Source organism: Phasianus colchicus, chromosome 12 (assembly GCF_987193195.1).
Source record: "Phasianus colchicus chromosome 12, bPhaCol1.hap1.1, whole genome shotgun sequence".
Classification (NCBI taxonomy): Eukaryota; Metazoa; Chordata; class Aves; order Galliformes; family Phasianidae; genus Phasianus; species Phasianus colchicus.
In genome coordinates, this window is record NC_143447.1 from 20,482,625 (window position 1) to 20,503,351 (window position 20,727).

Genomic DNA, 20,727 nt, shown 5'->3' on the forward strand with positions numbered 1-20,727 from the left:
ATGGGAACGGCGGCGGCCTCGAGCGGCGACATGGAGGCAGGCGGCGGCGGCGGCTCGGGGGCGGCGGCTCTGAGCGGGTCCGCTGCATCCGGGAACGAGCCCGGAGCTGCCGCCTGCAGCCCGAGACCGCGGAAGAAGCGGAGGAAGTGCAGGCGAGTGCGGCGGGGGGAGGCGGCCCGATCCCGCGGCCCTCGGCCTGCGTCCGTCCGTGCGTCCGTCCGTGTGTCCGTTCGTCCGTCCGCCCGCCTGGCGAGAGCTGCGCTGCCCGGGCCGTGCTGCGCACATAAAGCCTGTCTGTGTGCACACCGCGTTCCTGTGTCTGTTGCGGGGTCCGCAGGCGGAGCGGCCCGGGGTGCCTGGGGCGTCCGGGCCTGCAGCCCTCGGGCTGGGATCCTGCGGGCGGGTCGGAGCCCCTGCGGGAATGCGAACCGCCCCAGCGCGTGCGGCCTCCTAAGGAACGGCGCGGGGCTGGGACCGTCCGCCTCGTAGCCCGCGCTGACCGGCCAGACCTGGCAGTTAGCTGTGTGCGGTGTGCGGGTGTGGTGGAGGACAGTTGTCTCCTTTGTGCCCGCTCCCCTCGGACTGGTCGCCTTACTGAGCAGCTCTTGTGTCGTCTGTTTCAATTCCAGCGTCCCATCCATTAACCTGAGCAGCTGCAAGTACGAGAGCGGTAAGTCCAGGATGTGGCCCCTTGGATGGAGCCCGCCCGCAGCGAGCCGTGCAGGTGGCTGTCCAGCTGGCGAGGTGGGCTGGTATTGGATTTCCACTGCAGAGTCACCTCTGTGTTATGTGCTTACTGCTTGTAAGCGACTTGGATCCCTGCAAATGTTCTACACTTTGGGCTGAGGAGCTTTGTGCTTTAAAGAGACCCAAGCTGCGCAGCAGCACTGCAAGCCCTCACCACCCTCTGTACCTATATGTGTCACACTTCTGCTAAAGTTGGTGAGAAGGGTCTGGCTAGAGGCAGTTACAGTGAAGGACTGGTACCTGTGCTTGGGAAAATGAAGTGAGAGCTACAAACAGTTTAAGTTGAAGCAGTGGTGCAGCAGGCTGGATCAGCACCTGAGATATCTTTGATATTCCTTTCCAATGACATGCTCTAGGTAGCTGCTTCAGGCTCCTGTCTCGCTCTTCTTTGCTGCCACAAGCTATTTCTCAAAAGAACAATTTGATGGATGTTATTAGTCAATTTGCTAATGACTACTCTAGCATTACTACCGTGTTTGCATTGCTAAAGGTCACAGCCTTGTCAGCTGTGTGAGGAATGCTGTTTTCACTCAGAGCGACACGTGTTTCACCTGCAGCCATGCTCAGGCACTTTGGTGATGGGAGGTGGATGCGGATCCACGACAGAACATGGTGTGTCAATGTGAGCTCCGTAGGAAGCAGAATAGTTTCATGCCCACCTCCAGAGCTCTGGTGCCCAGGGCCGCTCTTTGTGGTGCTGCTAGGCTGTGCTGGTCAGTCCAGAATAAGCAACAAGGCAACAGCCAATGCATGGTGGCAGGGTTGTGATGGAGGAGGCCCCAGATGGCCTCATTGTGGGCCGTTGGGTAGTTCTGGCCACCTGGATGTGGGTGTGTGGAAAGACAGTGGCTTCTGACTTAGAGCTGCCCCTTGTGTTTTCTAACTTGCTTCTGTTTCATAGCAAGGTTTGTTCATCAGCTCCCCAGCTGTGTAAGAGGGCAAATTCAGAATTGGCACCAACACTAATCATTCCAGCAACAACCTTCCACTCCAAAGCTCATGCATTCTGCTACCAATTAGCCTTTGATTTTGAGGGTGAAACCAATACCTTTCAAAGACTTGTATTTAGCTGTGTGGCATCAAACGCAGGGTGGATTCAAGCCTGCACTATACCTGCAGGCAGAGGCTGTGTTGAGTTTAGCTGGATAGAGTTTGTGTTTCTGAGGTCTTCTGAAGGGTCCTGTTTAGACCTTGTCACCCCTGAGGCTGGCAGTGCAGCTTGAAGAGTTTTTGCCCACCCTCCTGTTTACTCTGGGGATTTAACTGTCCCTGGTATTTGTATCCTCTTCCTGGACCTTTGTCGTGTGCTTCCTTCCATATAGTGCGTCGCGCTGCACTGTGCTGCGGGCTGAAAGAAGTGGGAGAAAACGAGGACTGGACAGTGTACTGGACTGACTATTCAGTCTCTCTGGAACGTGTCATGGAAATGAAACGGTTTCAGGTAAATACCCCGTGAAAAGGGTGCCCAGCAGGAAGAGCTCAGGAGAGGAGGATGAGACAGAGCTGTTAATGGAACAAAGTGTTGCAGAACAAAACTGATTTGTCTAAAATTAGCACTTGTTCCCCACAATCTCTATATTGGTCCCAGAGTGCACAGGTTCATCAGTCACTGCTTCTGTTGTGTCTGTAGTGATGCCATCAGTAACAGTCTGACAGTCAGTGGGGAACTGGAAAGCTGCCAGCCCCTTTAATGTAGAGTGAAATAAATGACTCTTGCTGACAAGCTGCTCCCTTTCAGAAGCTGCAGTATTGTAGGAAGGCAGAGCTTCAGGGCTGAGATGGAATGAGCAGATAAATCACACTGGTGAAGTCAGATAAAGCAGTTAGCGTACTCTTGTCCTTCAGCAGGCGTTCAAGGCAACAACTGACCTGGCTTCCTGTTCTGTGTGTTTGTTTCTCTATACACTGCCTTTCCTTGACCTCAAAGATTATCATTGATGACTCTGTTTTTCTTCTGCACCTCTTTCAGAAGATCAACCATTTTCCTGGCATGATAGAGATCTGCCGTAAGGATTTGTTGGCCCGCAACCTTAACCGCATGCTCAAACTCTTCCCCAAGGAGTACAATATTTTTCCCCGTACGTGGAGCCTGCCAGCTGAGTGAGTGATACACATTAATGCAGCAGAGAATAGGGGTATGAAATCAGGAAGTGAGAAGCACTGTGCTTGACAGCTAGGGCTTGGATGGGAATGGTCTCTGAGATTTCCTGTGGAATGACATCCCCTACAATGTTTACTGTGCTTAGTGGCCAAAGAGATGAATCTCGGAAGAGGGACCCGCCCTGAAAGCCAAAGGGCAGGATGAGAAGCATAACATCTGAGTTTCTGGGAACATTCCTCTGCAGCTCACTGGTAAATGCAGAGCAGCAAGAGGCTCTCTCCCCACACAGGCTGGGTTCAGTGCCCACCACTCACGCAAGAAGGGTCAGTATGGCTCCTCATTTCCTTATAGTACAGAGACAGTGTTCCTCCATCAACAGCAGATAATTTACTGGCATGTGGGCTTGACTCTTCAAGGCATCATACTCCCAATGGAGCTGCTTTTGAAGACCAAGCACGTAATGTGATACGTGAGTGCAGCTTGTGAGCCTCTGCACCCTGCATAGAGCATCCTGGCTGCAGCCTGCTGACCATTTGCTGATGAGCTGGAACAAAAGGGGATGTAAGGACTTGTGACCTCCCCCTCCTTTGTAGGCAGTGTTTTATTTTTCCCCAATCCCTCTGCAGCAGCAGAGCCAAAATCCTCACTGGCTTCTGTACAAATAGTGCTGACTGTTTCCCATGGAACTCCTGGTAGAGGTGGAGATGTGCGCAAGAAAAAGCTGGAACTAGAAGAGCTTTGTCAGGTTGCACAAGGACTAAATAAGAGCTGATGTAAACCCAGAATTGCTGTACTATTTCTCCACTGCAGAACTTAGGTCTATTAGCACAGTAGTTTGAATATCTAAATGTTACCAGGAAGATGAGGGGCTCATTTTCTGCAGCATGTAACAGTCACCCCTTCATTGTACAGCTACGGAGACTTTCAGGCCTACCGGCGCAGGAGGAAGAACAGAACATTCATCTGCAAGCCAGACAGCGGCTGCCAAGGTCGAGGTATCTTCATAACACGTAATCCAGAAGAGATCAAACATGGAGAGCATATGATCTGTCAGCAGTATATCTCTAAGGTAATGGGGACTGTCCTGAAGCACAGGTGAAGGACTGCAGCTTTCTAGCTCTTCCCGCACCCTGCCTCCTCCTCATGTCCTTTGCCCCATGTTTCTTGAGTCTGTCAGGGGCACAGCGAAAGCTTGTCTTCCTCCTCACTGCTGAGCTGCTGGAAGTGGCGCAGGCAGTGCAGGTGGAGCAGCTGGCCTTGAGGAATCAGCAGCACACCCAGCAATGTTCCCTTATCTCATGCTTGCTCCTGCCTTTTTCCTCACAGCCTTTCCTTATTGATGGCTTTAAGTTTGACATGCGTATCTATGTGCTGGTCACATCTTGTGACCCACTGAGGATTTTTGTCTACAAGGAGGGTCTGGCCCGGTTTGCCACCATGAGGTACATCGATCCCAGAAGGAGAAACCTGGTAAAAAAAAAAAGGGGGAGGATTACAAAAAACTCATGTAGTGTCTGTAGCTTTTAGTCCCTAATTTGTCCTAGGGGTATTCCAGACCCTGAAAAGGCAGGGACTGGTAGGTTTTATGGGACTCGGTTTTCTTTTTTCCTGCTCTCTCCTCCCTCTGCACCTCCTCCACACAGAAAGTATGTTGGGAGTGTCTGAAGTACATCTACTCCCAGGTCCCACATCTGGGTTTTTTAGTGACATTATCACAGAATCTTAGAGGTGTCTGATTTGGAGGAACCAAGTCCAGCCTTCTGCTCAAAACTGGGCCAACAATCATTTCAAATTTGATTTCTCCGAGGTTTCACCCAGTTAGGTAATGAACAGATGGAGACTCCACAGTGTCTCTAGGCAACACTGCTACTGCTTCTTGCCTCTGTGAGTGTTCCTGGGTCTGTACCATTCCTTGTCCACCTGTACTTCAGGCAGAGATCTGGGGCTTACCTGGCGGTAGTGGAACAGCCTAGGAGACAAGGAGGGGAAATGGGAAAGAAAGGAAAAAGGTACAGACCATGACACTGCCCCTTTCTAAGTAGGGGTTTGTGGTGTATAAAATCCCTAAAGAACATGGAATCTAGTGTTGGATTGTGGCATTCTTGTCACAGTCTAGTGTGAGATACACTTCTCCCAGAGCTGCACAGTTACATGCTCTCTGTCACTCCAACACATTTATGTCTTGGAGAAGGCTTCTGCTTCACGTGAGTAAAGGAAGAGGACGAATCTGCAGGAATGTGCTGCAGCTTCTGCCCTGGGCTTCTTCCTGCAGCTTCTTCCCTTGTTTAGTGGTGAGGTTACAACTGGAATAGGGTCTGTGGAGCTGACTCCTGTGCTCTACCCAAGAGATTAGGATAGTGGCGTGAAGCAAGTAGAGCAGTTAGCTCTAACTTCTGGTTAGAGAATCACCAGCTGAAAACCACTGCTACAGAGAGGAGGTAAAAGTGGGTGAAGCTGGTGGCTAGATAAGTACTAATGGAACTGTTGTTTCTATTTATACTCTGCAATTAAGTGTAAATGAAGGTCTCTTGTGGTTCCTCTCTCAGGGTGATATCTGCATGCATTTGACCAATTATGCTATCAACAAACGTAATGCAAACTTTGTCCAGGATGACACGATGGGCAGTAAGAGGTATAGTCTTGTCCAGGTACCACAGTGCCTTTGTGACATCCTGCAGGAAAGCTGCACTGGGGACAGTGGTTTACTTCCACCATTTTTGGGGTGAAGTGTGACATCACAGGTGAGCTCTTATCATCTCCTGTCTTCCACATAGGAAACTTTCCACCTTGAATGCCTGGATGATGGATAACAGCTACAACACAACAAAACTCTGGGAAGATATTGAAGATATAATTATAAAGACTCTTATTTCAGCTCACCCTGTGGTGAAGCACAATTACCAAAGCTGCTTTCCTAACCACACTACCAGCTGTGCCTGTTTTGAGATACTGGGTTTTGATATTTTGCTAGACAGAAATCTGAAACCTTGGCTACTAGAGGTAAGGAAGAAGTTTCCTGCTGTGTTGAAGCAGCTCTGAAAGTAGCAGATAGTTGAAAGCTTGCTTGTGTGGAGGAAGCTCAAGAACAAGGGCTGGTGGGCTAAACAGAACTTATTTGATTAAACTAGGCCACCTCACTCACAGAATTAAACGGGTTTTGAATACGAGTGGCCAAACAACCTTCTGCAGGCTAAGCAACCTTAATCCACCAGATCTAAGAGCCTGTTCCCTATACACCCTCTCTAACAGCAGGGAGTTTCCTGAACCGCAGAGCTCCTTGATCTGTAACAGCATCCTGAATTTATGATAGCTGCTCTATTCTTGCAGTCTGTGGGGGCACAGAGGCTGAACAGCCTGCAATGTGGATAAGCATCATACTGCAGGAGGGATAGAAGGACGGAACCAGATGGTGTGCACACCCTCCTGCTTTCAACCACTGTTATGGGGGAGAACATCAGTTGGACTCAATCTTTGTGGGTCCCTTCCAACACAGGATATTCTTTGATCAATGGAAAGTGTGCAGTGGGGCAGGCTGGGGCCAGCAAGCTTGCTGCGGGCACAGTCTGAGTGCTGGGAGTTGCCAGGTTAGATGAGCTGTTTGTTTTGGCAGGTGAACCACTCTCCCAGCTTCACCACAGACTCTCACCTGGACCATGAGGTGAAGGATGCTCTTCTCTTTGACACCATCAACTTGATAAATGTGCATGCCTGTAACAAAAGGAAAGTGATGGAGGAAGACAAACAGCAGGCAAAGGAACGACTCCTCCAGGCTCATCGGTCTCCTCACGTATCCAGGTATTGCTCTTTCCAATAGTGCTGCAGGTGAGGAAAAGACAGGCTCTGACACTTACGCTACCTGAAGTCGTGGCTCTGTGCAGCCTCTGACAGAGCTCACCCAAGCCATCTGCACTCTGGACAGGAAGAGCCTGTCCAGAACTGATCCCTGTGCTATGATCCCTGGGCTTTCCCATAGAGCTGCATGTCCTCGTGTCCATCAGTGCTGTCAGGCTATGCCAGTATATTCCTTGTCTCACAGTGACTCTCACAGGACAGGATATAGCACTGCTTCAGGGACCAGGAGCACCCCGGGGCACAGGGCTCTTCTCCAAAGCAGGATTCCTTTCCCAGGGTTGAGCATTTTCCCACCCTTCTTTGTCTGCATGCCCTTTCATGATTTATTAATCTGCACGGCCTCTCGAGGCCATTTTAGATGAGGCTGCTGCCCGGGCTTTTCCTGCTACGCAGGGCAAGGCAGGAACCGCCTCCAGCTCCCATTTCAATTAGGAAATCTGAGAAAACTGCAGGCTGGAGAAGCTGAGCCTGTTACTCCATACACTTCATGTCCCTGCTGTCTCCACTGCTCCAAGCTCCCTGCTGGCTGGAAAACTCCCAGCTGAGTGTGGAGTGGCAAACACTCCCTGAACATGCACACTGTAATTGAACTTCTCTGGCAACCAGCTCAGTTGGGTGAAAAGGCTGAGGGGCAGGGTGTGATCCTGGCAGCAGGGGAGACATCTGAAAATGCTCCACAAGCGTTCTCCATGTAGAGAATGAAGAAGTGGGAATTGTTGGTTCCCAGCAGCGAACATTTGTGGAACAGGCTCTCAGATAGGGAAAGACAGGAGCAAAAATCTAGTTATGTCCATTGCTTCCCAGTAAAATACCTGGAGCCTCCCATCACAGCTCCCTGCCTGCCTGTGCTTTCTGTGCTTTCTCCTGGTTTGCAGACATGAGGAGTCAGAGAGCAGCCAGGCAGCCTGGCTCTCTGAGGCAGAGGACTATGAGAACTCTCACCTGGGCAGCTACCGGCGCATTTACCCAGCGTGTGGAACTGACAAGTATGAGCCATTTTTCAAGCAGAGCAGCTCCCTCTTCAAGGAGACTGCATCATCCAAAGCACGAGAGGAGTGTACCAGGTACATTCAGACACTGCTTCCTTGTGACCCTTTCCTGGGAGTAAGTCTGTTGTTTAAGGGAAGTAAGGAAGTTGTGGAGAACTGGATACAAGAGAGTCTGCTTGTACTATGTTGCCATGGCAAAGCAACTTCTGTAGCACGTAACTTTGAGAGGCAAAAGCAGTATTCCATTGACTTTTAGAATCTGGAGGCACATGTTGAAACGTCCTCCACTTTTCTCCCCCTTCTGGCAGGCACAGACTAATTCATGGGCATTTCTTACAGCAGTGAGAGGCTCTCTTAAAAGCACTCCTCCCTCATTTCTTGGCATGCTTCCTTTATGGTCTATTCACTACAGTACTTGACTGCAGTAAAATGTTCTCAGACTGAAGTCTTTGCAGTGTTTTGCTATTATGCCTCTTATGGAACCAGTGACCAAGACAACTCTTCTGTGGCAGGCAACAACTGGAAGAAATTCGCATGAAGAAAGAAAAGTTAGAAGCTGTTAACAGCAAGAAGAAAAAAGAGAGGAAGGAAGGGCTGCAGGGAGAGTCAGCCACAGACAAATCCACGATCCATAACAAAACCTCAGCTTCTGCAACCCACTTCACCTACAGAAGCACAAAGATGTGGGATAAAAAGGTACCTTGTTTTCGTCCGTGCTCATCCATGGAGTATAAAAGGCAATCCATGGCTCTAGGAACAGTACTGGGCCATCTCCTAAGGAGATGAAGCCCCTCTGTGAAGTCCTGGGGGGGCTGATAGCTTGTGCCAGGAGGCACCTGTAAGCACCAGTGCTGCCCTTTGCTGCTGTGCCAACCATAGGGATTTTCATCCTATTCCACCCTGAGGTCTGTAATTCTCTGTAGGGTTCAGAGCAGTTTGTAGTTTTGTATTTCTTGCCTATTTCTGTAGTTTCAACTTTGCTGTAACTCGGGTGTTTCTTTCCTAAGATAGAGCATGTGCAGTATGACTCCATGCAGCCTCAGGATATTCTGGAAAATGAAGAGAAGAAAAGAGTGAATGCTCTTGCAAGGCGTAAGAACCTTATCCAAGGCCTGGGCATTGCAGATCAGCTCTCCCAAGTGCTTCCCACAACTGAGAGATCATCTGACAACCACAGACCCTGCACTGTTACCTCCAAGATCCAGGTAACTGAAGATTGCCCAGATCATTCTACGAGGCCATCACAAGAGACCATCATTTGTGGGAGGATGTGGCTCATTTAAAAGAGATCCAACGTGCCGTCTGGGTCCTTGGGTCTTTTTCTCTTTCTAAAAGGGTACGCTGGGGGCATGCCAATCACTCACATAGAACCCCTGGGCACCTTTCCTCAGAAGGTCCCTCTCATTCCTATTCCAAAAGACAGTCTGATAATACTGCCTTTCACTGTCCCCCACATGCAGCATAGCATGGCCTGCTTCTTCAGGGCCATAACGTGATTCTCCTGTCTAAATCAGATTAATTCCTGAGTAGGAGTTCTCATGAGCTATGAGCACTGAAGTGCTAGGAGCATGGTAAAGTAGCACAAACAGCAAACAAGGTCTGAATGGCAGTTTGGAAATACCTAAAAATATCTCTCAGTGAATTCTGCACTGCAAGCAATGCCTCTTCCTAACCCCCCCGCCTTCTATGTTACACAGCCCCCACCCATGAAAGGTGAAGAGCCCACTATGCATTTCCTGACAGCGCATGTGCTGGAAACACATCAGAGCTCAGTCCTTGGTGTGGGGCTTCCCCTTGACAGTCTTGTTCACTCTGCAAGAGCTTGCTGTAGTATAAGCCCTTGGCTTTGCCACTGTCATGTCCTGGGTTATTTCAAGGTGCACAGCTGAAGAAACCTGGGCTGTGCAGGGTTTTATGCCCAGGGAAAATTTGGAACTGGATTTGCTTGCCTACAGTTCCCAAACCTGGCCACAGGTGCCAGTGTTCTAAAATCAGATGAGGAGAAAGCCAGCAATCTGTCACCACTGGACTCCAGTGGGCTGTAAGGGCTGTAACAGAACTGATGGTGGCTGGCATCTGATAGGTGGAGAAAGTGCTAATTCTTGACTGGCAATTGGTGAAAAGCCTTGCAAGGTCCTCTCCCAATGGCACCATCTGCTTCCATAAAGGCCTTCCACTCCTGCTTGGAAGGGCAGCACACCTTGCAAGGATGCTGACAAACTCCAGATACCAGAGTTGCAGGAATTATATGGGATGCAGGAGTATTCTAGTACCTTACAGCAAATTGGAAATGGTCCCTTTAATTTAACAAAACAAGCGTAAGATGTGATTTGATCTGTAAGAACTGATGGTAGCTGCCTTTTATGCTCCCAAACAAAGCAAAGCAGAACTTGAAACCACAAGTTCCACCCAACCTCTGGGCAGATCTTTTCAGAAGCAAAGGACTATACAGGGCTGGGTCAGATCCTTCATCATTGAAGTCTCCCCACAAAGCTGTGGCATTTCTTTCCACAAACCCTGCTGCAGCTCAGGGCAATGTTATGGGCAGTGCATGAGAGTCTCTGAGCTCTGCTGCAGGCAGATCAGACACAGTCCACCTAGATGATTTGAATCTAAGACTGAGGTGTGCTTAGGAGAGGAAATGCGGGGAGATGTGTAGTGAGCACCGGCAGGGAAGACTTTTCCTTCCTGTCTTTCATCAAGGGTCTCCAGAGCTAAGCTACAACCGCTTTCTCTCCTTCCAGACGCAGTTTCTTTGGAACACACTGCAGGCACGGCAGCCTGCCCCCTTGATGAGCATCATCCCCCTCTCGTTCCCAAGAGGCACCGTGTGGCCCTCAGGACAGCCGTCTGCTCATAGGCACAGCACCAGGGCACAGCTGCTGGCTGGCCAGCACCCTGCCCTGGGCACTCTCTTGGTTCGAGGGCAGAGCATCCCTTTCCGAGAACAGCACACAGTGCAGTGCAGCACCCAGCCCCGGAACAGGGGCTACTCGTGGAGACGGGCTGCAGAGCCAACAGCAGCTACCCAGCCCTTCACTAAAACCAGGGGAAGGCCGATGAGTGCCTGGCAGCTCTCTGCAGCCAAGGCGGAAGGATGTGAGTGTGCATTATCTCACTTTGGTTCTGCCTTTTTGTGCTTTGCGTGCAGAACCATCATGGGCAGACATGGAAGTTCTGATGCGCTGGGGTGGGAGAAGCAGGGGGGTTGGATGGAGCTGTTCCACGGTTGGGGAGGGCTGTGCAGGTGCCCCAGGGCCGAGCGGCCCACAAAGAACAGCTGGCTGCAGCTGTGCGGGCACCCACACCTCTGTCTGTGCTCCTGCAGGTGTCGTCGGGCGGCCGCTCTGCGCAGGCAGCGCTCACCGTGCTTCGTTGGGATGCCCGGCCCGTGCAGGCAAGGCAATGGGCGATGGCAGCTTCAGCGGTGTGACGGCACAGCGGCTCCTCGTAGCCTCTGCCGCCCTGGTGCTGCACACACGTGCCACGCGCTGCGCCAGCGCCGTGAATTTCCGCGACGTGAGCAGCACAGGTAAGGGGCTCCGGCCCCCCCGGGCACCGCTCCCTGCAGCACGGCTGCCGGAGGGCGCGCTCCATCCGAGCGCCCTCGCTCTGGCCCTGGGGTCCTGCGGGATGGCGAGGCTCTGCCTTTACGCCGCAGTTGTCCCTTCCCTCAGGACTCCGAACCGCTGGCTGTCGGCGGCGGCGGAGCCTGCAGCCCCACGTGCCGGGGGCGGCACGCCGTGCCCAGACCCCGCCGTGCCTCCCGCGCTTCCCCCGCCCCGGGGCCGCCCCCGCCCCGCCCCCCTCGGGCCATGGCGGCGCTGGTGCGGTGCGGGCTGCGGGTCGGTGCGCTGCTGGCCGCATCCCCGCGGCGGGCGGCGGCAACGTGGCGCGGGGACCCGGAGCCGCCGAACGCGGCGCTAGATGAGGCCGAGAGGTACGGGACGGCGGGGCCGAGTCCGCGGCCGGGAGGACCGGGGTGCTCACGCGTTTCTCTCCCCCGCAGGGCACGGAGGCGGCGGAAGGCGGCGCGGCTGCGGCGGGAGCTGGGCGGGGAGCGCGGCGCCCCCGAGCGGACGCTGACCTGGGAGGCGATGGAGCAGATGCGGTGAGCGGCCGGGTCCGGGCGGGGCGAGGCGGGACGGAGCGGTAGGCGGTGACCGCGCTGCACCCGCAGGTTCCTGCGGCAGGAACTGCCCGAAGAGTGGCCGCCGGAGCGCCTGGCCGAGGGCTTCGGCGTCAGCCCCGACGTGGTGCGCCGGGTGCTGCGGAGCCGGAGCCGCCTCCCGCCGCACCGCCGCCTGCGCCAGGACGCGCGAGCGCTGCGCGCAGCCCCGCAGCGCCCGAACCCGGGTCCCGGTCCGCCCGCCGGCACGGAGGTGCGCGCCCCAGACGGCTCGCTGCTGTACCGCCTGCCGCGAGGGCTGGGCGGGCTGCAATAAACTGTTGAACGGGGCTCGGCTCCGCCCGCTCCTGGCGTTTGCGTACTCCCCGGCGCGCCGGCGCAGCCCGCACTACGACCATGGGTTCAGATGCGGCGCGGTTGCTGGAGGCGGCGGACTTCGCGGCCTGGAAACACAGGGAGCAGCGGCGGAAGGACCCCGAGGGCACCCCGTACATCAATCACCCCATCGGTGCGGCGGCCGCTCCCGTCCCACTGCCCTTCTCGTGAACCCTGCAGAGCCCCCGGTGCCGCTCTAACCCTCCCGACCCCCCCCCTCCCCTCCCGGTGTCTCCCGGTATCTGTTCCAGGCGTGGCGCGGATCCTGTCGCACGAGGCGGGCGTCACGGACGTCGTGGTGCTGCAGGTACCGCTCCGCCCGGGGCCGCGGTGGCGACGCCGCCCGGCCGGCCCTGACCGCCCCCCGACCCCCCCCGACCGACCCCCCCTGACGGCCCCCCCGGGCCCCGCAGGCCGCGCTGCTGCACGACACGGTGGAGGACACGGACACGACGCTGCCCGAGATCGAGGAGCGCTTCGGACCCGAGGTGCGGCGCGTGGTGGAGGAGCTGACGGACGACAAAGCGCTGCCGAAGGCGGAGCGGAAGCGGCTGCAGGTGGAGCGGGCGGCGGGCAGCAGCCCGCGGGCCAAGCTGGTGAAACTGGCGGACAAACTGCACAACCTGCGGGACCTGCAGCGCCGCGCGCCCAAAGGTGCGACCGGCGCTCGGCCTGGCCCCGCCCCCCGCGGGCCCGGCGCCGGAAGTGACGCGCCGCGCGTGTCCCCGCAGGGTGGTCGGAGGAGCGCGTGCAGGAGTACTTCCGGTGGGCGGCGGAAGTGGTGGCCGGCCTGCGCGGGACGAGCCCGCCGCTGGAGGCGGCGCTGCGGCGGCTGCTGGAGGAGCGCGGCGTGGCGCTGGGGCCGGGAACGGGGCAATAAATGCGGCGGGTGCCGTCTCACGTCTCCTTCCTGGTTGCTGCGGGCGCTTCCGGCGCGGGGTCACGTGACTGTTGGTGCTTCCGGCGCGCCAATTCCTGTGGTTCCTGTGGGTTCCGGCGGAACCGCGGCCTCGCGGCGGCGTTCCGGGCCGCACGACGGCTCCGCTATGGCTTCCACCGCCCGGCGTGACGCGCCCGAGCCGCCCGACTTCGGTATCCTGAAGCGGCTGGCGCGGGACCAGCTCATCTACTTGCTGGAGCAGGTGCGGGCGGGCGCTGGAGAGGGCCGGGAGCGGCCCCGGGGGTCGGCGCGGGGATGGGGCGCGGGGCGCGGGGTTTCCCGGCGCCGCCCCACGCCGCCCGACCGCCCGCAGCTGCCCGGCAGGAAGGACCTGTTCATCGAGCCCGACCTGATGAGCCCCCTAGACCGCATCGCCAACGTCTCCGTCCTGAAGGTATCGCGGGGCCTGGGGTCGGGCCCGGGCGTGCCGGCACCGCCCGCTGACAGCCCCGCGCCTCGCCCCGCAGCAGCACGAGGTGGACAAGCTGTACAGGGTGGAGAACCGGCCGGCCCCCAGCACCAGCGATCAGTGAGTGCTGCCCTCTGCTCGGGATGTACCTCCCTGTGCCCGCGGGAGCTCGGGTGGCAGCTCTCACACCCTGTCGCCCCGTTCCCAGGCTCTGCTTCCTCGTGCGGCCGCGGGTCAGGACGATGCGGTACATTGCAGGTGAGAGCCTGGCGGGCAGCTGCCTGCAGCCTGTCATGGGTTCACAATCCCCTGTCGCTGGTTCACGATCCCTCAGCTCTGTGCTCTGCAGGCACTCTGGGAAGGTCAGGATGTGGTGTGTGGGTCGTCTCATGCTGCACTGACTGCAACTTTGCACTGCCAGTACCTTCCAACCCCTGTAGGCCACTATTCCTGGGCTGGAAAATGTCCCTGTTCCCAGGTTCTTCTTTCTGCCTTGGGTGCTGTGAGGAGCAGTGCCCCCCACCTTATCCTATTGGACAAGTTGTGGCAGTTCAGGGTGGCAAGCGGTGTTTATGAGGTCTGCGCACATGTTGTTTGCAGACATTGTCAATGCTGACAAGATGTCAGGGAGGAGCCGGAAATACAAGATCATCTTCAGCCCCCAGAAGGTCAGTGCTGCTTCTACCCCTTGTGGCCTGGTCTGACCCTCACACTTCCTGCCCCTCCTGTCCCAATTGGAAGTTGTTTCTTAACCAGAGCTGTTTCACTGAAGTCAAGTGTTATGGTGTCTGAGAAGATAGTCCTGTCTACTACAGGGAGCTCTTTTCCTGCCTGTGGTGGAGCGTGACTGAGGATCTTTTCTTGTTTTGCAGTTCTATGCCTGTGAGATGGTGTTGGAGGAAGAGGGAGTCTTTGGCGGTGAGTAGGTCTGTGGTACCCAACACTGTTCCCTCACAGCACTCTGACCACCACTGAACTCCAGTACCGGGATCTCCTGGAGGAGCAGTGGTTCTGCCCCTGCTTGGGTAGAGAAAAGAATGAGTCCCCTTGGAGAGGACCCATCTCTGTTTTCCTCCTCTGCATGAGGAGTTGCTGGGATTCCTGGGGCTGTTTTTGCTGAGGGTGGATGACTGTTGCCTTTTCCTGTCCCACACTCAGATGTCACCTGTGATGAGTGGTCCTTCTACTTGCTTCCCCTGGATGAAGATATCATCAGTATGGAGCTGCCTGAGTTTTTCCGGGACTATTTCTTGGTCAGTAGGGATGGTCTGCTAGGTGCTGCCTGTGAGATGGCAGCTCTTCTGTCACTTGTCTCTAGGCCTAGGCTAGGAGGGCTTTGTTCAGGAAGCTAATGTCCTGCTCAGTCCTCCCAGTCCTCACTGCAGGATGCTGCCTGCTGTCTTGGGAAAGATTTTGCCTGGGGCAGCCACTTGGACATGCTGTGGTGGCTCCTCCTGAGCAGCACTGGGCATCAAGCTTGTTCCTATGTGTGTGGAGTGGGACCGAGCCCACGGACCCTCAGCCCTGCTTTGCATCTGATTGAGGCCCCCGATGCACACAGTTATTTCCAGTCCAGCCTGCGCAGAATGCACAGATCCTAATGCTGTTGTGCTCCCTGCAGGAGGGAGATCACCGCTGGATCAACTCAGTTGCTCGAGCCCTGCAGCTGCTGAACTCCCTGTATGGGCCATTCAGCAGGGCCTATGGGATTGGGAGGTGTGCCAAGGTAGGTACGGCAGGGCTTATGCTGTGCTCTCACCTCTGGAACGAAGGTTGGTGGGAGTGCTCTGTTTCCTGTGCCTGAGCTGAGGCTGCACAGGGGAAATTGCAGCAGCACCCACACATGGCTGGGGACTGTGCTGGCACCCAGTCCCTGCTGTGTACTGCAGCTCTTGGTGAGCCCTGTCACAGACACTGGCACAGTTTCTTCCTTGCAGATGAGCTATGAGCTGTGGCGAGATCTGGAGGAGGAGAGCGAGAGTGATGGGCAGGGTAGAAAGCCAGAGATTGGGAACATCTTCCTCATGGACAGAGGTAAGGGCTGGCACCAGCTGAAGTGAGAGGCAGCAGGACTGGGCCTGGCAGGGGGAAACTGCTTGGGCAGCAGATGTGTCCTCATTGCAGACACAGACTACGTCACAGCGCTGTGCTCGCAGGTGGTGTACGAGGGGCTGGTGGATGACACCTTCCGTATCAAGTGTGGTAAGTGGGGGGGTCAGTGATGTGGTGACATGAGGCTCTCCTGAGGTTTGTGCTTGGACCTGGTGTGGGATGGTGCTAAAGACCACACATGAGGGCAGATCTGTCTGAAGAAGCATCAGAGCAAGTATTACCTATCTCTGCAGAGACGTCACTAGTGCTGAGGCAAAGCAGTTTTGGGGAGACCTTATTGCAGCTTTGCAGTGTGTGAAAGGGGCTTGTAAGAAAGAGGGAGATCTTTTAAAAGAGCATGTAGTGATGGAACACAGGGTAGGAGCTTTAAACTTAGAGAGTAGATTTAGATTAGACATTAGGAAGGAATTCTTGTCTCTGAGGGCAGTGAGGTCCTGGCACAGGCTGCCTAGAAAGGCTGTGGATGCCCCATCCTTAGAAGCACTTAGAAATCTGGATGGGACTTTGGGCAGCCTGGTCTGCCTATGGCAGGGGGTTTGTAACAAGGCCTTTAAGGTCCTTTCCAACTCAGACTATTCTGTTGTTTTGAGATTCGTGCTATGATTCTGCAACTTTTCATCTTTCTCTGTAGGGAGTGTGGATTTTGGGCCAGAAGTCACCTCTTCTGACAAGAGCATTAAGGTGCTGCTCAATGCCCAGGACAAAGTGAGTCCTGCTTATGTGGTAGCAGGCCTTTCTGGTGCTGTGTGGGGCACTGGGGGGAGGCTGATCAAAAATTGACTGGGCACTGTTGGGTCTGGAGGCTTTGGCTGTGATGGGCTGCGTGTGGAGATGGAGAAGCAAAGTCTGTGGGCACAGCCTGACCTCTGTTGTCAGCACCACCCCTGCAGGCAGAGCTGAGTCGTGCCTGGGGGGCAGCAGCCTCACTGGTGGAGTGCAGCCTCTTCTCACTGTTGGTCATGGCAAACCTGGCTCCTGGTTGGGCTGTGCTGACCTGGCCTGAGCTTTGGGGAACAATTAGCTCTGGTGCTGCGGTGCTTTCTGCAGATCTTCAGCCAGATTCGGAACGAACACTTCTCCAGTGTGTTTGGCTTCCTGAGCCAGAAGTCACGCAACCTGCAGGCGCAGTATGATGTGAGTATAGCCTCATGCTGAGGGCTCCCCAGCATCATCCCTCCACAGCTGGGTCACTCCCTGGATGCTCTCACTTCCACAGCGCCGCCAGGGCATGGACATCAAGCAGATGAAGAACTTTGTCTCCCAGGAACTGAAGGGACTAAAACAAGAGCATCGCCTGTTGAGTCTGCGTAGGTGCTGGGGCAGCAAGGAGCAGGAGGCCCCAGCTGCTGCAGTGGGTGCCTGAGCCCTAGGGAAGCAGGGGGGTTGCAGGGCCTGGTATTCCCTAGGAGGAATCTGAGCTGTGGGCAGGGCAACAGAGGGTGTTGTTGCATGCACAGGCCTACAGTGGGACTGCATGCGGAGCCTGTTACAGCTCCAAAGTAGAAAACTCTCTTGGCTGTACAGACATAGGTGCCTGTGAGTCCATCATGAAAAAGAAAACCAAGCAGGACTTCCAGGAGATGATCAAGGTTGAACATGGTGAGGGCCATTCCCCATGCCTGTTGTTGCTCCCCATCCTAGCTTTGGGTCTTCCACCTTTGCTCCGATGCCAGCCTCATTGCCCCAGATCTGGGCTGCCTCACAAGCTGGGTGTTCCCTCCAGACCCTTCATGCTGGGGTGGGTTGTGAGGTCCCCACAGGGCTGACACGTGGTAAGGCAGGCAGCCCAGTACTGCAAGCCTTCCCCTTTCCCCGAGGCTCAGTGGGGAGGCTGAGACCAGATTCTACCTCAGCTAGCTGATGGGAGCCCCGGGGATGGGAGAAGTGACTGCCTCTCCCCCCCGCCACAGCTCTGCTGGAGGGCTTTGACATCCGTGAGAGCACCAGCTTCATCGAGGAGCACATTGACCGGCAGGTAAGAGCTGTACCGCACTGCGGGGCTGTACATGGGCTGGCAGCCTGCTCACGGCACCCACTGCAATGCAGGTGTCCCCTATTGAGAGCTTGCGCCTGATGTGCCTGCTGTCCATCACGGAGAATGGTGAGGGGGAGTCTAGGAGCTCAGCGGATGTCAGCACTGGGTGCTGTGCACTCAGCTCACCACGGCATCCCCACAGGTCTCATCCCCAAAGACTACCGTTCCCTGAAGACCCAGTACCTGCAGGTGAGCGTGTGCCTGGGGCACTGGCTGCAGTGTTCGTCAGGGCATGGGGCTGTCAGAGCAGGGGCTGACCTCTCTGCCTGCCCCTGCCTGACTGAGTTACCTGAAATAGCCTGCTGGGCTCCTGCGTGTCCTCAAGAAAGTGTCACACTGATGTCATGCATGACTTTGTGCTGATCTGCCCACTCCCTTCCTCAGAGCTATGGGCCTGAACACTTGCTGACCTTCCACAACCTCAAGCACATCGGACTGCTGACTGAGCAGGCAGCTGGAGAGACCCTGACAGCAATGGAGAGCAGAGTCAGCAGGCTGGTGACGGACCGAGCGGCAGGTGAGAGCCTGCACTGCAGGAACCCCAGGGCAGGACAGCGCAGCACAGGGCACTGCAGTGCTAAGAGGCACGTGGGATGGCCCCACAGCTTTTACTGCTGCTCCATCTCTTCCAGCGGTGCCTCAGCCCGGCTTATGGTGTGCAGTCACTGTGATGCATCCAAAGACTCAGTCATTTCTTGTCTTGTTTTCCAGGAAAAATCACAGATGCATTTAATTCCTTGGCCAAGAAGAGCAACTTCCGAGCCATAAGCAAGAAGCTGAGCTTGGTACGTCCTCTGGGGGCTGCTGGGCTGGCAGAAGAGTTGTGCCCAGCCTGTGCCTGACCCCAAAGGCTCTACGCCCTCAGCTGCCAGCCAGGCACACGCAGTGCACGGGAGCTGGGCTGCTGCTGGTGCTCCAGCCTGCCTTGCCAGCCACGGCTGCTCTGACCCTGCTGCAGGGCAGTCCCTGCTGCTGGCCCTGCTGGGACTCAGCCCGACGCAGAGCCCAGCCCAGCTGCGCCTCTGCTGTCAGTATCAAGCAGCGCTTCCCTGCAGATCCCGCGGGTGGACGGCGAGTACAACCTGAAAATGCCCCGGGACATGGCGTACGTTTTCAGCGGGGCCTACACTCCCCTGAGCTGCAAGATCATCGAGCAGGTGAGCCCTCCCACGCGCTCTTCCCCGAGCAGAGCACCGCCTCGTCCGCCCCGCAGGGGCTGCGGCGCCGCCTTCTCTGCACGGCCCGGTCCGAGCCTGCCCTGCCCTGCAGGTGCTGGAGCGCCGGGGCTGGCAGGGCCTGGAGGAGGCGGTGCGGCTGCTGAACGGCAACGAGTTTGCGATGGCCGGTAGGGCGGGGGCCGGGCGGGGGGCGGGGGCGGTGCCGGGGGTCGGCGCGTGCCAGCCTCCGTGCCCCGCAGACGGCGCGCCGGAGGAGGGCGCGGGCGGGGACGCGCAGCGCGTCGTCCTGGCGCTGTTCCTGGGGGGCTGCACCTTCTCGGAGATCGCCGCTCTCCGCTTCCTGGGCAAGGAGCGAGGTAGGACGGGGCGCTGGGGGGGCGGCGCGGCCCCGCGGGCGCCGAGCACGAGGCGCTGTGCCGTCCCTAGGCTGCAGGTTCATCTTCCTGACCACCGCCATCACCAGCAGCGCCCGCATGATGGAGGCCATGGCCGAAGCCAAGGCGTGACGCCGGGCCGCGGGCGCGCCGTTCTGCTCAATAAACGCCGCCGCGCCGTTTGGCGTCATTCAAAGCTGAGCGACGCGCACGTTTCCGGGTCACGTGATCCGCGTCGAAGTCCGCGCGTGCGCAGCGCGACGGAGCGGTGCTCAGAGCCGCTTCGCGTAGCCATTCTCGCTTGCGATTGGGCAGAAATCCCGAAGGCTTTTCGCTGCCATTGGCTGGCTCCCGGCTTGGGGCGGGACCCGAGCGACGGTTGTGGGCGGGACCCGCCGCGGCGCTTCGGCCAATGAGCGCCGCCGGGAGGCGAGTTTGAATCGGCGGCCCCGGACGGGAGGCGGTGGCGGCGCAGAGCGGAGCCATGAGGAAGAGGTGCGGGGCCGGGGCCGGGGCCGGGCCGGGCCGGGCCGGGGCCGGGGGCCGCGAGGAGGGGCCAGGAGCGGCGCTGGGGCGCGGGAGCCGGGGGGGCGGTGGGCCCGGGGCTGCCGTGCCGCTCAGACCCGCTGCCCGCAGCGAAGTGCTGGCGGCCGAGGCCGTGTCGTGCCTGAACCGCGCGTTGTCGGCGCTGCGGGACATCTGGGAGGAGATCGGCATCCCCGAGGAGCTGCGGCTGGAGCGCACCGGTGCGGTGAAGAAGCACATCAAGGTGAGCGGGGCGCTGGGCCGGGGGGGGGCGGCGGCGGCATCGGCACCGGCGTGCCCTGAGCGAGCCGCGCCGTGCCGCAGAACCTCCTGGACATGATGGTGGCGGAGGAGGAGCACCTGAAGGAGCAGCTGCTGAGGAGCGTCGCCGCGTACCGAAAGGAGCTCGACGGCCTCTGCGCGGAGCTGCAGGCGGAGCCCTTCCAGGTGAGGGACGCGGCTCTCCGCAGCCTCCCCCGCCGAAGCTGGGCCGAGCCAAAGGCTTTCTGCCCCCCCCCGGCGTGGGTGGGGGCTGTGAGGTGGCCGGCGGGAAGCGGTGCTGTGCCTGGGGCCCAGGGCTGCCCTGCTGGGCTCTGGAGCTGCGTCCCGGCTCTGTGCCTAAGGATTTCCAAAAAGCATCACGGAGAACAGACCCTGGTCCCTGTCTTCTTTTAGACAGAGGAGGGGAGTACCATCCTACAGATGGTGAAGGATTTACATACCCGCGTGGCGATGTTGTTGAAGCAGAAGAAAGATAGGAAGCAGGAATTGAAGGCCCTGCAGGAACAGGACAAGAACCTGTGTGACATTCTCTGCGTGTCCCTCTTCAGCATTGATGATAGCGCCGTGCCCAGCCTGGACGAGCTTGACCGCTACCGACGGCACGTGGCCTCCCTCAGCGCTGAGAAGGTGAGCAGGAGGGGCCCGGACCTCCGGGGATGGGGGGGGTTGGAAGGTGCCC

At 57.1% G+C, this 20,727-nt stretch overlaps 3 protein-coding genes across 14 annotated transcripts in view; all 3 read left to right on the forward strand.

The window, feature by feature from the left end:
• Positions 1 to 12,006, forward strand: TTLL13 (tubulin tyrosine ligase like 13). 4 transcript variants are annotated; one of them, XM_031587962.2, is made up of 16 exons: positions 1 to 152; positions 630 to 670; positions 2,070 to 2,188; positions 2,717 to 2,847; positions 3,761 to 3,917; positions 4,175 to 4,318; positions 5,395 to 5,480; positions 5,623 to 5,848; positions 6,459 to 6,643; positions 7,576 to 7,764; positions 8,202 to 8,385; positions 8,697 to 8,894; positions 10,434 to 10,788; positions 11,018 to 11,221; positions 11,699 to 11,800; positions 11,870 to 12,006. In XM_031587962.2, exons 1-15 carry the CDS (start codon positions 1 to 3, stop codon positions 11,773 to 11,775), a joined length of 2,448 nt encoding a protein of 815 aa, XP_031443822.2. In that variant the 3' UTR covers positions 11,776 to 11,800; positions 11,870 to 12,006. The 4 variants fall into 4 exon arrangements, with proteins under 4 accessions (XP_031443822.2, XP_031443824.2, XP_090005351.1 ...); XM_090149225.1 differs by having other exon boundaries at positions 49 to 152; positions 630 to 744; XM_031587964.2 differs by lacking the exon at positions 4,175 to 4,318.
• On the forward strand, positions 11,990 to 19,657 carry LOC116225523 (vacuolar protein sorting-associated protein 33B-like). 7 transcript variants are annotated; one of them, XM_090149218.1, is made up of 26 exons: positions 12,087 to 12,326; positions 12,445 to 12,500; positions 12,607 to 12,750; positions 12,925 to 13,335; positions 13,447 to 13,527; positions 13,604 to 13,662; positions 13,751 to 13,800; positions 14,143 to 14,210; positions 14,415 to 14,460; positions 14,701 to 14,795; positions 15,164 to 15,268; positions 15,480 to 15,576; positions 15,667 to 15,744; positions 16,286 to 16,359; positions 16,702 to 16,788; positions 16,871 to 16,961; positions 17,179 to 17,253; positions 17,565 to 17,629; positions 17,701 to 17,755; positions 17,832 to 17,878; positions 18,074 to 18,206; positions 18,401 to 18,474; positions 18,745 to 18,846; positions 18,959 to 19,034; positions 19,107 to 19,223; positions 19,294 to 19,442. In XM_090149218.1, the coding sequence occupies exons 1-26, from the start codon at positions 12,215 to 12,217 to the stop codon at positions 19,371 to 19,373; spliced, it is 2,478 nt and encodes an 825-aa protein (XP_090005344.1). In that variant the 5' UTR covers positions 12,087 to 12,214; the 3' UTR covers positions 19,374 to 19,442. The 7 variants fall into 7 exon arrangements, with proteins under 7 accessions (XP_031443820.1, XP_090005341.1, XP_090005342.1 ...); XM_090149217.1 differs by having other exon boundaries at positions 12,088 to 12,326; positions 13,601 to 13,662; XM_090149215.1 differs by having other exon boundaries at positions 12,086 to 12,326; positions 13,601 to 13,662; positions 19,107 to 19,657.
• The window catches only part of PRC1 (protein regulator of cytokinesis 1), a 6,790-nt gene continuing 5,658 nt past the window's right edge, over positions 19,596 to 20,727 (forward strand). For all 3 annotated transcript variants that reach the window (XM_031587966.2, XM_031587965.2, XM_031587967.2), the window contains exons 1-4: positions 19,596 to 19,736; positions 19,878 to 20,010; positions 20,091 to 20,213; positions 20,442 to 20,675. In XM_031587966.2, coding sequence (XP_031443826.1) covers positions 19,726 to 19,736; positions 19,878 to 20,010; positions 20,091 to 20,213; positions 20,442 to 20,675 — 501 coding nt within the window. In that variant the 5' untranslated portion in view covers positions 19,596 to 19,725. The remainder of the gene's footprint in view (positions 19,737 to 19,877; positions 20,011 to 20,090; positions 20,214 to 20,441; positions 20,676 to 20,727) is intronic.